The sequence below is a fragment of the Pipistrellus kuhlii genome, unplaced genomic scaffold (assembly GCF_014108245.1).
Source record: "Pipistrellus kuhlii isolate mPipKuh1 unplaced genomic scaffold, mPipKuh1.p scaffold_m20_p_20, whole genome shotgun sequence".
Taxonomy (NCBI): Eukaryota; Metazoa; Chordata; class Mammalia; order Chiroptera; family Vespertilionidae; genus Pipistrellus; species Pipistrellus kuhlii.
This window is the reverse complement of record NW_023425516.1, coordinates 14,953,401-14,966,242: the sequence shown is the minus strand read 5'-3', so window position 1 is coordinate 14,966,242 and position 12,842 is coordinate 14,953,401. Positions and strand designations below refer to the sequence as shown.

General features: G+C 55.2%; 1 protein-coding gene across 7 annotated transcripts in view; it reads right to left on the bottom strand.

Moving 5' to 3' along the window:
• Positions 1 to 1,843: 1,843 nt before the first annotated feature.
• The window catches only part of CAMKK2 (calcium/calmodulin dependent protein kinase kinase 2), a 44,581-nt gene continuing 33,582 nt past the window's right edge, over positions 1,844 to 12,842 (bottom strand). For 4 of the 7 annotated variants that reach the window (XM_036449312.2, XM_045585581.1, XM_036449311.2 and 1 more), the window contains 4 exons: positions 11,764 to 11,892; positions 8,590 to 8,690; positions 8,134 to 8,176; positions 1,844 to 5,113 (listed from right to left, as the gene is read on the bottom strand). In XM_036449312.2, the coding sequence (XP_036305205.1) occupies positions 4,946 to 5,113; positions 8,134 to 8,176; positions 8,590 to 8,690; positions 11,764 to 11,892 (441 nt within the window). In that variant the 3' untranslated portion in view covers positions 1,844 to 4,945. The remainder of the gene's footprint in view (positions 5,114 to 8,133; positions 8,177 to 8,589; positions 8,691 to 11,763; positions 11,893 to 12,842) is intronic. The other 3 variants (XM_045585583.1, XM_045585584.1, XM_036449316.2) reach the window with 3 other exon arrangements.

Here is a 12,842-nt window from a genome sequence, read left to right as displayed (position 1 = left end):
CGAGGATTCTGATCTTCACCAGGCTGTGTTCTTGCAGAGTTTACAAGATCTCTTTTCTCTAGAAACAACTCGCCTGACCAGTGCTTATATTTTCCCTAATACGACGGCACTGCATACACTCTAGGGGGCACCATTTTAGGTAACATGACAACAGCTTCTCTTCCCACCCCCCGACCCCGTTTGCTTTCCAGAAGCTTCCAACCAGAAGCAGCACCAGCACCACCTCCACCTCCGTTGCCACTGGTGTGAAATGTTAATGAAGCTATTTCTGGTTTAGCCTTCACGCTGACTTCATTCCGCACCAGGTGTTCAAGGTCTCCCCCAAAGAAAGCAGTTGGCCCTCCCCCTTGTCTTGCATTCATTTCCGAGCACTGAAGGAGCCGTTCATTTTTAAAGGACCCTGCTTCTGATGGGGAAAATGATCAAGTTGGGCTTTTCTGACTTTGGGGAAGGTTTCCTGGCCTTGGCTGGTGTGGCTCAGTTGGCTGAATGCCACCCAGGGCACATGTCCAGGTTGCAGGCTCCATCCCCAGTAGGGGTATGCAGGAGGCAGCCAATTGATGTTTCTCACTCATTTATGTTTCTCATTCATGTTTCTCTTCCTCCCTTTTCTCTAAAATCAATTAAAAATATGTATTTTTAAAAAGGCTTACTGAACCCCTCTAAAAACAAAACAAAACTGTGGTACATGCTACCTTTTTATTGAAAATGCCCACTTAAACCCACAGCTCAAATGGAGCTGGAATTCTTAGGAATGCCCTCTAACCTTGCAGGCTAAGGAGTGATGGTTACTGGAGTGGAGGAGACTCCTTCCAGCCTCCCAGTGCAGAGAATGCTAGGGCCAGTTGGGGTGTCAGCTGGGGGCTGGGGATGGCATTGCTTGTTTTATTCACTCACCCAGAGTCACCTTTTGGTTCAGCTACGTCCCCACCTGATGGCACTGCCTCTCAAGAAGGGGTCCTCACATCCGAAATGGGCTTCTGGGAGTCTCTGGAACCCCGAAAAGAATGCATGCAAAGTGATGCACCTGCACGCCTTCTTTTAGCTTTCATCAGATTCCACTGAACCACCGCAAGGTGCTCAATGCAAGCTCACCAGGCCCATCCGCTCCCGGGTTCTCAGGGGCTTTAATGGCAACACCTGCGTTTGGCTCTTGGCGGCCAGCGTCTCCACGTTGGATTTCTGCAGCAACGGAACAGGAAGCTCTCAGGCTTCCTCCGCTGCCTTTGGTGACAGAAAACGGAGGTGCACACCCAAGCAGGCACCCCCAGCCTCTCGTCCGGGGAAACCATTCGTTCCACAACAGTCTCCAGACGCCATGAGAACTGGCGGCGGGGGGGACGCTGTAACACACTGACTTTGCCGGCAGGCTCGGGCAAAGGCGATGACCCATGGGATGGGTTAGCAGTACCCACACCTTGTGAAGTGTCATGTAGCATGCCTACCCCCTGGGCTGCTTGATGTCTCGTGAAAACTGCTCCCGCAGCTGCTCACCTGTTTGATCTCCGCCAGAAAAATCAAACCATCGCCTGCCTGCGAGAGCCGTGTTTCTCAAACTTCAGCGTGCAGACCAGCCACCTGGGGATCCTGGGTAAGCGAGGCCTGGGAGTCTGCATCTCTAATCCACCTCCCAGTGCAGCCGGCACTGCTGGTCTGGGGACCACTCTCTGAGCAAGACACCAGGACACGCTTAAATTAGGGATGAGTAACGTAATGCTGGACACGTTAGCCTTGACCCGGCATTTGACCTCACGTCGACCTAAGGAAGGAAAACAGACATAAGGACCGATGTCCTACAGAGTGCTGATCTGACGGCCAACAGAAAAATCCCAGGGAGGCCGGCTTTGCACCATTTTGGCTGTTTATTTCAAGTTTACAGAGAAGCTTAAACATTTGTGGAAAAACACCAAAGGCTTATTTGTTTTGTTGTTGTTTTGTTTTTCTTCTCAAGTTCATGTCTTTTTAAGTGATAAATACACAGTATTTAACTTTGTACACCTGATAAAAGGAAAAATGCATAGTAGAAAGGATCAGGAATGAAACGGAAACATCGGGCAGTAAATCAATCACAGAATAGAAAAGTCAGCAGTCCCACGAAACTCGGCCCGTAGAGCTGGAGGGAAGATGGGGACCGACGACCTTGGAACCTTCCCTAGCACCTTAGAAATAAGTTGGAGGTCATGGTTCTTCCCCCCCTGGCAACGTGAAGCTCCCCCCGGGAAGATGGGTGAGTGGCAGGTCGAACCTGTGTGTCTAAATGCACAGGTATGAGCCTCCTTGGTCCAGACAGGCTTTGAGGACAGGAGCCCTAACTCTCAGGAAAGGCCGGGCTAGCGGGGAGACAGCCTCTCGGGCCCCCAGTGCCGACAAGGGGCTAGATAAGGCTTTATGGGAGCCACTGGTGAGCCAGCAGAATAGGGACGGGGGGAGCGGGGAGGGGTACAACGGGGCAGAGGAAAAGATGGCAAAGTTGTGCTTCCTTCGAGGCCCAGATGCAGGCCACAGGTTGCTTACACCCAATCGGTCCCACAGACGAGCCGGCAACGGGAGAAACGGACGGGCGGCCTTTGGCTCACCGGAAACCGCTGCGCCTAATGGCTTCCCCTCGCCCGAGAGCCGGCTTTGGAAAAACCAACGTTTGTGCCCCAAGGGGGTGGTAGTTAACACCTCATGGTACAGCCCTCTCTGCTTAGGCTTCCTGGGGGTGGCAGCCAGTCCCTTTCCACAGCTTTCTTTGGTGTTTCTTTGTTTAAAAAAAAAAAAAAAAAAAAAAGTCATGAACTTGGGCCTCCCTAACCCACCGCTGAAATGGGTGCTGCCTAATGGCTGGCATTCCACACGTGAAACCTGCCACGCGAGGTCGCGGGGGGGGGGGGGGGGGGGGGGGGGGGAGATGGCGTTGCCCGGTGTGGCTGTGTCAGCACAGGAGTTCTGCAGAAGATCTGTGTGGGACGCGCCACCCGCCAGGCCGGAGTCACATGAACCAGCTGAGACAAACAACACAACGGCAAGGAGCTCGCTGCAAACCCACCAGACCCCACCCGCTCCGGGAAGGGGTGGGGCCCAGGCATCTAAACAGGCATAGCAGGGAGGGAGGGCAGGAGGAAGTGCCAGGTTACAAGCAGCAAGCAAACAGGCGAGAGGGCCCTCCATCGGGACAGGTGTCCTTTGCTCTTTGGAAACCAGCAGTTCCTCATTCTGTACTGTTATAGGATCACGAGAAAAGACTGGCCAAATGACAGACAGTCCAGAGCTTACGTTCAAGATCTACAGATGCCAAGAATTCCTGGGCTCTGAGGACGTGCTGGGCAGGGGCACCAGTCCTTGCTTGTGTCTGTCTGTCTGCCTGTCTGTCTCTCTCTCCAAATGTCCTCATACCAAGGCCGACCGCACAGAGACTACAGAAAGCAGGTAGTGTTTCCCCGGGTTCCACAAAGCACCGGGAATCTCCCAGGACAAAGTCCTCCCAGTTTCCCTAACCCCTGACCTTCACCATCACCCACACGTGCCCCTGGAAGAAGACCCGCTGGGACTGCAGCCCCATTGCCCAGGACCAGATGGAGGTCAGACAGGATAAACCTTTCTCTCTGGGCTTCTGACTGCGGAAGGGAAGTCCTGTGCCGAGCCCGGGTTCCAGGGACCCTGAGGAGGGCTCTGGATTCCCACGGCCTTCCCCATAGGGCGTGTCAGGGTTCTCCCCGTGTCCATCCTAACAGAGCTTTGCTGCTACGGATGATGGGTTGCGTCTCGGTCGAATGAAACCATTTCCTAACCGGCCCTCTGGAAACTGGATAAACTGTTTCACTACGGACAATGCTCGGCTGGCATTTAAGGGGAGAACAAAGTGTTCCGTGTCTAGAATCACACAGGCTATCAACAAGCTAAGCTGCTAATTTACAAGCGCGGGTTTCGTGGGTTCTAACTCCCATCACCCGCCCGAAGCCGGGGACTAGGTCCTGGAGGGTCTGGGTGGTTCCTGAAGGACTCACGTTCAGGCTGGTTGGAGAAGGGACCGTTTTTGCTTGTTTGCTCCCCCTTAAGCCATGGAGTCTCCATGGAAGTAGAGGATTTCACCCTGATTTTTTGTAACGGAACGAGAGATTTGCTGAGAGAGCTGGGCCACCTCCCCGTATGCATTCAAGTCCTTTAAGCAAAACTTCTCCCTCCACCGCCACCACCTCCACCACAAATGCCCTTTAGGGTTGACAATCCCCTCTGTGAAACAATTCGCCATCAAGCCCTTTCTGTTTTCCTGACAATTCCAGTCACACGAAGAAATAAAATAAAATAAAGTAAAAATAAAAAAATGTTCAAGTCCTTCTTACAAATAGGTTGCATCCAAGCTCCCCGCAGCTACTGAGGGCTGGCCCTGCCTCGCTGCCGTGAGTCCCGGTGCTGGAAGGTGGTGTGGTTCTGGGTTTGGGGTTTGCAGGAGAAGGCTCATCCACTCTTCTCCCTTTCAGATGTGGCAGCTCACTCACTCTGTGGTCGCAGGCCACGCCTTCTGAGTTTTCAGCCAGGTTTTCACCCTCTTCAACCCCCCCCCCCCCATACACACATGTCCTCTCGGTATATCTGACGTGGTTCCGGGTTCCCAATGAAGGATTTTTTGGCATAAAAACGTTTTATAAAGCAAAACTGTCCCAAAATGCATGTGGCTCTGGGCCTGCAACTCCTCACACTTGCCTGTTCAGCCAGCCAGCGGCCAAGGTCAATGTCATGGAGTGTTTTGTGGGTTGTTGTGTGTTGTTGTTTTTTTCTTTGTCCCCTTTAAAAAACAACAAAGGAAGAAAAAAAAAGAAAAGAAAAAAAAAAAAACAACCAGAGATGACGGCAAGGCTCTACACACGTGCTCGGTTTCCGTAGGACATGCTGCTATGGAAACGCAGGGTGCGCAGCCCTGGAGGTGAGACGCCCAGCATGCGAGGTCACGGGCGTCCGGCCGCTACTCCATCGCGTCGTCTGGCCGCAGAGGGTGCATGCGCGTCCGGTGGTGGCCGGGGCCCAGGGCCCCCCAGCTCTCCACACGCCGACCGCCCTTCACAAGAGCACTTCCTCCTCCCCCGAGAGGGGCGGGTCGGGCCCGGGGAGGCTGTCTTCGCTGCCGCGCTTCCTGCTCACCAAACAGAAAACCAAGGTTAAGAGCGGGCAGTGCTGGCACAGCCCGGAACCAGCACCTCCAGGTCCCAAGTTATTTACACAGCCTCCTCCTCTAGATTCTCTCCCCCTTTCTTCTCACTTAGACACGATTTCCTTTTTCTTTTCTTTTTAAACCTAGGAAGAGCCTATTCCCAAACAGCTGAGCCCAGTCCCAGATCATGGAGCCTAGCCCCGAGGAGCCCAGACAAGCCCCCGAGAGCCAAACCCACTCCCAAAGAGCCCACCGAGCTCGCAGGGCCAAAGCTGGTCTCGAACAGCCTCGCCCAGTCCCGAAGGGCCTGAGAGACAGTTTTCAAAGGAGACTGGATCCCCTCTGTAAATGGAAAACCAGCGTCATGTGCCAACAATAGCAAGGGACCATAAACATGCATGCAAACCCGTGTGCATGACACCCAAAATCGCAGCACAGACAAGTGCCGCCTGGGCCCCACTCCTGGGCAGCATGTCCACTGAGGGCGTTGGCTATCTGGACGCCCCTCCCCCTCCGCTATAGGCTCCTGCAGGGCAGGAACCATGACACGTGTCTCCTGTCAGCAGGTGAACTTCTTGGGGACAGTGAGGACCGCCTGGGCGTGGCCTGGCACACAGCCAGCCTTCGGGAACCAGCTGTCAAAAGAAAACCGCACTGCCAAAACCGGTTTGGCTCAGTGGATAGAGAGTCGGCCTGCGGACTGAGGGGTCCCAGGTTCGATTCCGGGCAAGGGCATGTACCTTGGTTGCGAGCACATCCCAGTGCAGGAGGCAGCTGATCGATGTTTCTCTCTCATCAGTGTTTCTAGCTCTCTATCCCTCTTCCTTCCTCTCTGTGGAAAATCAATAAAATATATTAAAAAACAAAACAAAAACAAAAAAAACACCACTCATTGGCTTTATGTCTCTGCCAAACAAGAGGGTCAAGTCTCCCAGGGAGGAGGCTGTCCCTCAATGTCCACGCCGGCCCTGGGTTACTGGCTGGTCTTGCTGCAGATGGGACTTGGGACCATGCCTCCAATGACTGACTGACTATGCCTTATGGGTCCAGAGCGTTGGACCTTTTGGACAACCCAAGACCCCACCTGTGGGCTGAGGGCAAGGGCAGGTAACCCCCAGGTGTTGCTGGGATTGCAGATGAGGGAATAAAGGGGCAGTAAAGCCCTTTGGACACGTTTCAGTCTGTTGATGTCTTGCTATTTTGATCTCATTAAAAGTAAAAGGCTGAAAGCGACAGTCTTGCACATGGACGGGAGGCAAACCCTAAATCTGAGGTTGAGAAGAGAAAGGCCAGGAGAGACATACAGGACCGAGGCAGCCCCACAGGCTGTGACGCCCCGCTCCGATTGCCAACTGCCGCTTTCGCCTTCCCGGAGCAGCATAAATAATCCCCACACAAAAGCGTTCCTCCTGTATTACCATATAAGCCCCGACTTCTATGTATGGGTGGCCAATGCATTCCATCTGAGCCAACTCCTAACAAAGAGCTGCCACTCGAATGCAAGAGCATTCATCGAGGCATTACTCATCCGCGGTGGCCAAACAGTGTTCGTCACCAGATGAACAGATAAACAGAATGTGGCCTCCGTACAATGAGGTATTTCTCCACCATAAAAAGGAACGAAGCACTGACACCTGCTACAAACACCACAGACGGACCTTGAAAGCATGATGCTGAGTGAGAAAGTCGGACACAAAAGGCTACATACTGTGTGATTCCATTTACACCCGTATCCAGAACAGGCAGACCCACAGGAGCCAAAAGCAGATTAGTGGCTGCCGGGGGCTGGAGGAGCTGGGCGGCTACACAACTCTGTGAGCACACTACAGACCCCTGGGCCCTGGCTGGGTGGCTCAGCTGGTTGGAGCATCGTCCCGATATGCCAAGGTTGCGGGTTCATTCCCTGGTCAGGCCACATACGAGGATAAACAATGAATGTGTAAATAAATGGAACAATACATCGGTCTCTCTTTCTCTCATATTAAGTAAAAAAAAAAAAAAAAAAAAAAAATTAAAAATAGCCTGGCCAGCACGGTACAGTGGTTGAGTGTCAACCTATGAACAAGGTCACCGTTCGATTCCTGCTCAGGGCACATGCCCAGGCTCGGTCCCCAGTAGGGAGTGTGCAGGAGGCAGCCAATGGATGATTCCCTCTCATCACGGATGTTTCTATCTCTCTCTCTCTCTCTCCCCTTCTCCCTTCCTGTCTGAAAATCAATAAAAGTGTGTATATAAAAACAAAAACCATTGAAATATACACTCTCAACGGGTGAATGGTATGGTATGTGAATTATATGTCAATAAAGCTGCATTGAAACCACAGAAATGGCTGCGTAGAGCTCCCAGTTGAGGCTGAGGTGGTGGGCCAGGCTCGGTGGGAAGAACTATGACCCTGCCAGGCCCTGGGGGTCGAGTGGCAGAAAAGGTGCCATTTGTCACGTCGGTCTTACAGGGACAGACATCCTCGCCTGTCCTAGGAGGTGCTAACACCAACCCGGGTTTGTGTTTGGAGGAGGGATGGCCCACACCCACCCGGGGGCAGAGAGCTCTTACACAGCTTTGCAGCAGGTGGGAAAGGGGACTTACTTCCTAGGTCTGAACCATCATAGGAAGGGCGGATGCTGGAGAGGCAGCAGGCAGAGCCACAGATGCAGCATGCCCGGCCGACCCAGAGCAGGGGCGGCCACGGGGCCCTGGGACAGAGCCCCGATGCCGCTGACAGGTCCTGAGCTGGCTCACAGGACCCGAGTGAATCCACGGGCATTCCGGGCGGAGCGCCATGCACCTGCAGCCCAGCTTACATGCATGCCTGCCGTTGGGTCCAAGCCGCTGGCACCCTCCTTTTCAGCCTGGGTCCAGAGGCCCACGGTGAGCCTGGGTGCAGCAGGAAGACGTGTCTGCCGCCCACTAGGGTGGGGGTGCCGTGCTCTGCAGCTGCTCCCGCCCCCGGCCCCGGCCCCAGCAGAGGCTACTGCGCAGGCAGGCAGGAAGGCAGGCTTTACCTTGGACTCAGACAGGGGTTCCCATTCCCTGGTTGGTTTTTTGCTGGAACCGCCAGAGGGGAGGGAAAAGGGAAGTGAGAAGGGACAGGTGGGGTCCGTGGGATGCCCGCCCCAAGCCCCTGGGACACTCAGACCCCAAAGACCAGCTTGGCAGAGCTGTTGCCAGGGCGATGATGAGGACACTGCTCTGCAGAGACACGAAGGGTCCCTCAAGGAGGACACTGGCTTGCTCGCCCAGCACAGGGCTGGATACGTCTGCTTCTGGGCCACAAAAGTGCTTTCTGATGGTCAGGAGCTCTCCAGGTGAAGAGAAACTCCCCTGAGAAAGGTACAACTTCCGGTGGGTTCGCTATGAGCACAAGGAGGCCGGCTGAGCCAGGGTGCCCGGGCGGCTGTGGCCTCCCCAGCGTGCCCGGGGCTTTGCTGCTCCCTGCAGGGAGGCAGGCGGACACTCACCTGAGCAGGTTTCCGGGCGCCGACAGCGAGCGCTCCTCCCGCCGGCTGCAGTCGAACGGGTTCCCGAAGGAGCGTTTTCGAATCATGGTCTTCACCAGGATCTGCAGGGGAGACGCGGAGGCTCAGCCACCAGGAGGTGGGAGTCCAGTGACACCCTCCCTCACCTGCCCATTCTCCCCCAGCTCCCTGTCGGCTCCCGGGGCTCCTGGCCTTTGGGAGACGCTGGGCGGCATGTGGGATACAGCAGCCAAAGCCATTGCCAATTCTGATGGGTCCACTCCCGACACCTCCCACGGCTCCCTGACTGCCAACAAGATAAGGTCCCAACTCCTTGGTCTGATGTTGAAGTCAGGTCACAATCGAGTCGTGGCCTGCCCACCCGCCGGGACCCTGTGCTCCAGCAGAGCTGGCCTGCCCTGGGGACTGACTGAGTCTCCCTGAGCCACCGCTGATGTGCCCTCCCAGCTCATCAACCTGCCTCGTCTGCAAGGCCAGGCTTCTACATTCGGTGACCACACCTACACCTAAGACCACACCTATGAAACCCCAACTACTGATTTCCAGGAATAAGGGGGCTGCACTTTTTTTAAAATTAAAAATATAATTCCCACAGCATAAAACTCGCCATTTTATAGGGTACAATTCCACAGTGTTCAGTATGTTTGTATCGCCACTGTATGATTTCAGAACATTTCCATCACCCCACAAAGAAACCCTGTCCCCGTGAGCAGTCACTCCCCACATCCTCGGCCTCCCAGTCCCTGGCATACAGCAACCTGCTCTGTCTCTGAACGTGTCTCTTCTGGACATTTCATGTAAAAGGAACAACACAGCATGTGACCTTTTGTGTCTGGTTTCTTTCACTCGGCATAATGTTTTTGAGGTTTGTAATATGCTGTATCAGCATTCTGTTCCTTTTCATGGCTGAATAATATTCCTTTGCATGTACATACATTTTCTTTAGTAATTCAATTGGTGGACATTTCAGCTGTTTCTAATTTTCAGCTATCTACATTAATAAAAGAGAAAGATGCAAATTGACTGTACCTTCGCGATGCCCACCAGCCAATCAGGAGTATGCAAATTAACCCAACAAAGATGGCGGGTTAATTTGTATATGCAGGCGCTGGCGACGACACAGGTGTCCCACACGGCCCTAGCCGCTCCGGGTTTCTGGGCAGCGTGGGAAGGCGGAAAAGGTGGCTCCAGGCTAGAGCAAATGTGGTGCCAGAAGCCAGGGGAAGGAAAGCCCATTCTTGCATGAATCTTCGTGCATCGGGCCTCTAGTTATGAACAATGCTGCTATGAACACGTGTCCAAGTTTTTGTGTAGACATGGTTTTCCACACAAAATGTTTTCGTTTTTCTTGGGTGTAGACCCAGGAATGAAATTCTTGGGTCACATGGTAACTAGGTTTCATGTTTTGAGGAACGGCCAGGCTGTTTTTCACCGTGATTTTACTATCGCATTTCCCCAACCGGCAACATGCAAGGATGCCCTTTCCTCAGGGGACTGCGTGTTAGGCGAGGAGACACGCCTGCCCCAGGGTTAAGCACCGAGAAAACATCCTCAAAGTCCATTCTCCTCCTGGTGGCCTTCTCAACCCATCCCCTGGCCCACGTACCCCCTTAGGGATACATCTCGAGGCCCCTCAGTTACACAGCACATCTATTTGTTGGTTGTGTGCCCCTACAGGATGGCAGGTGTCATGTTGGTTTTATTCGTCACGGTACCCCTGCTCCCAGCCCAGGCCTGAGAAACCACTCAAGTGCTTCCTGAAGAGTCAAGGACCAGTTCAGACTCCGGGGCAGACACCTACTCCCAAGAACACCCCAAGCCGGGAACAGAATCACCCACGGTGGGCCCCGGGACCTGACGCCAGGCGCCTGCCCCACTATGGGCATCGGGTGGGTGCAGTGGGTGGATGAGAAAGAGAGAGTGGGCGTGGGTGAGTTTTTAACAGTGAAGGTCATGCAGAGGCTCCAGGCGAGGTGGGGAGGGGTAGAGAAGGAAGATGTGAATGGATGCCCGCTAAGGGGGCTCAGGATTTGGGAGAAGGCGAGAGAAAGTGTGTGAGGAAGCAGGGGGGAGAGGTGCAAAGCTGGAGAGAAGGAGCCAGCATTTGGGCTCCTACAGGGGCAGTCACTCGAGGCCCCTCCCGGAGCCCAGGGCCCCGCCTCTCTACCAGAGCCAGTACTGGCCAAACGCAGCCCAGGGCTTTGGAGGCGGCCACGGTGGGTGGCCAGCTGGACTTTGTCACAGGACTGCTGCCTGGATCCGGGTTCCCGAGGGTCCCGGTCTCCCACCTGGAGCCAGGCACCCTGACGGGTAGGGGATTGGCAAGTGGGTGACTCCCAGTCTCCAGGGTTGAGCCTGAGGACTCCACGTTCTGGCTCCTCCTTCCTGGGTTAGGACGCAAGTGTGAGGCCATAAAAGGGGCTGGAGACTCGGGTTTCCCCACCCTCCTGAGTCAGGAAGAATTTTCTGCAGCGTGGGAAGCGGGAGCCCCTCTGCTAGCCGGGAGCCGCACACACGGCAGACGTAAGATGAGCTAAGCCAGTGGTCGGCCAACGCATTAGCCAACACAGCCAAACATCCACAGTACGACGATTGAAATGTCTTTCGAGAGCCCAATGTTTTAAACTTAAACTTCTTCTAATGCCACTTCTTCAACATACCAGGCTGTGGTATTTTGTAGAAGAGCCACACTCAAGGGGCCCAAGAGCCGCAGTTTGCCAACCACGGAGCTAAGCCATTAGCTCTGGAGACTGGAGAGGCACCAGGTGAAAATCCTGGCGCATAGACCCCAGCTCCATCCCTGGCACCTGCCCTGGTCTTCCTTCTCCTGTTCCCAACATGCTCTAAAAGCAGAAATTCTGGGAGGGGCAGTGGGATCCTGGGAGGGGGGCTACCCCTCTCTATGGTACATGGGGACGTGGCTGCAGACGGAACCGAGGCCAGGAGATACGGGCCCCGGGCCTGATGTGCGCCCGAGGCCCAGAGGCTGGTGGCAGTGGGCTTGGGGCAGAGCCAGCCATCCCCATCCCCTGACGTTCGGGCCCAGCGTCTGCTTCTCAGACGCCTGCCTGGGTCTCAGCCTGTCCTGGCTGGGTCCACCTCCGGCCCCAGCGACTCTCTGTCCCTGCTCTCGGTCAGTGGTTCGTCCCGCCTTACCACGGTCGCCAGGCTGGGAATGTGTTTGACCGAGTTCTCGACCTCCTCTTCGGTCACCTCGACCAGCGTGCAGTTCTCGTCCTCCGACGGCAACGGCTCCGCCCCGTGCCTCGTGACCCAGGGGTGCAGCTTCAACGAATGACAGGAGGGGTGAGGGCTGGCTCCCGGAGGCGGGACAGCGGAGCCCGGGGAGGGGTGCACGGGGGGAGAGGCAGTGGCCGGAGGCCAGACATGCAAGAAAGCGGGTAAGCCAAGCCGAGGGTGCAGGGAGCGAGATGGTGGGAAGCGCGGAAGAGACGAGGGACAGAGAATGGGAGGGAGCTACGAGGGGGGGTGTGCACGGACCGGATTTTCCATCTGGCCCCAGGTCTTGGCGGAAGCGACTACCGTTTGGCATCTGCCACCCGCAGTTGCCCGAGGAGCACCCATCCGCTCCTCAGCATCTCTTCCTGACGCCTGGGAAGCTCAGCTCCGAGCAGGCAGCATCCTCCCCATTGCACAGAAGGACACACAGAGGCTCGGGGAGGCACAATGACCACAGACCAGCTGGAAGGGCACAACACAGAGAGGACCCAGGCAGGGGCCTGGCCCCTCCTACACACCCCTAGGGTCTAAGCCCTCATCAGTCACCTTTTGGGCTTCCCCCTCTTCAAATGCTAGTTAGCTAGGTGCACAGGGGTTCCCGAAGCAAATCTGCAGATTTCCTAACGAGCCAGGTGTGTGTGTGTGGCCTTGGCTGGGGTTTTGGGGGTAAGTGTGTGTGTGTGTGGGGGGGGGGGGGGTCCTCTCCTAACAGTGCTTTCTGGAACAGGGTGGAATTCAGCAGGCCAGGGTGGAGAAGGGGGGGGGATCAAACTGTTCACTAACTTCCTCCCACCCTCCCTGCAATTTCTCACAAAAGGATGGGCAAGGTCAAGGCAAGGGCCAGGCCTTCGGCAGCCGGGGTGTGGAGCACAAAGAGGCCCCCGGTCGGTTGGTCGGTCGGGTCCAGGGAAGGTGAATGCCATCAGCCCAAGCCAATGGGAGTGCTAGCTGCTCAGCAGGCAGCAGATCCCACTTACACAGTCACATCAACACAA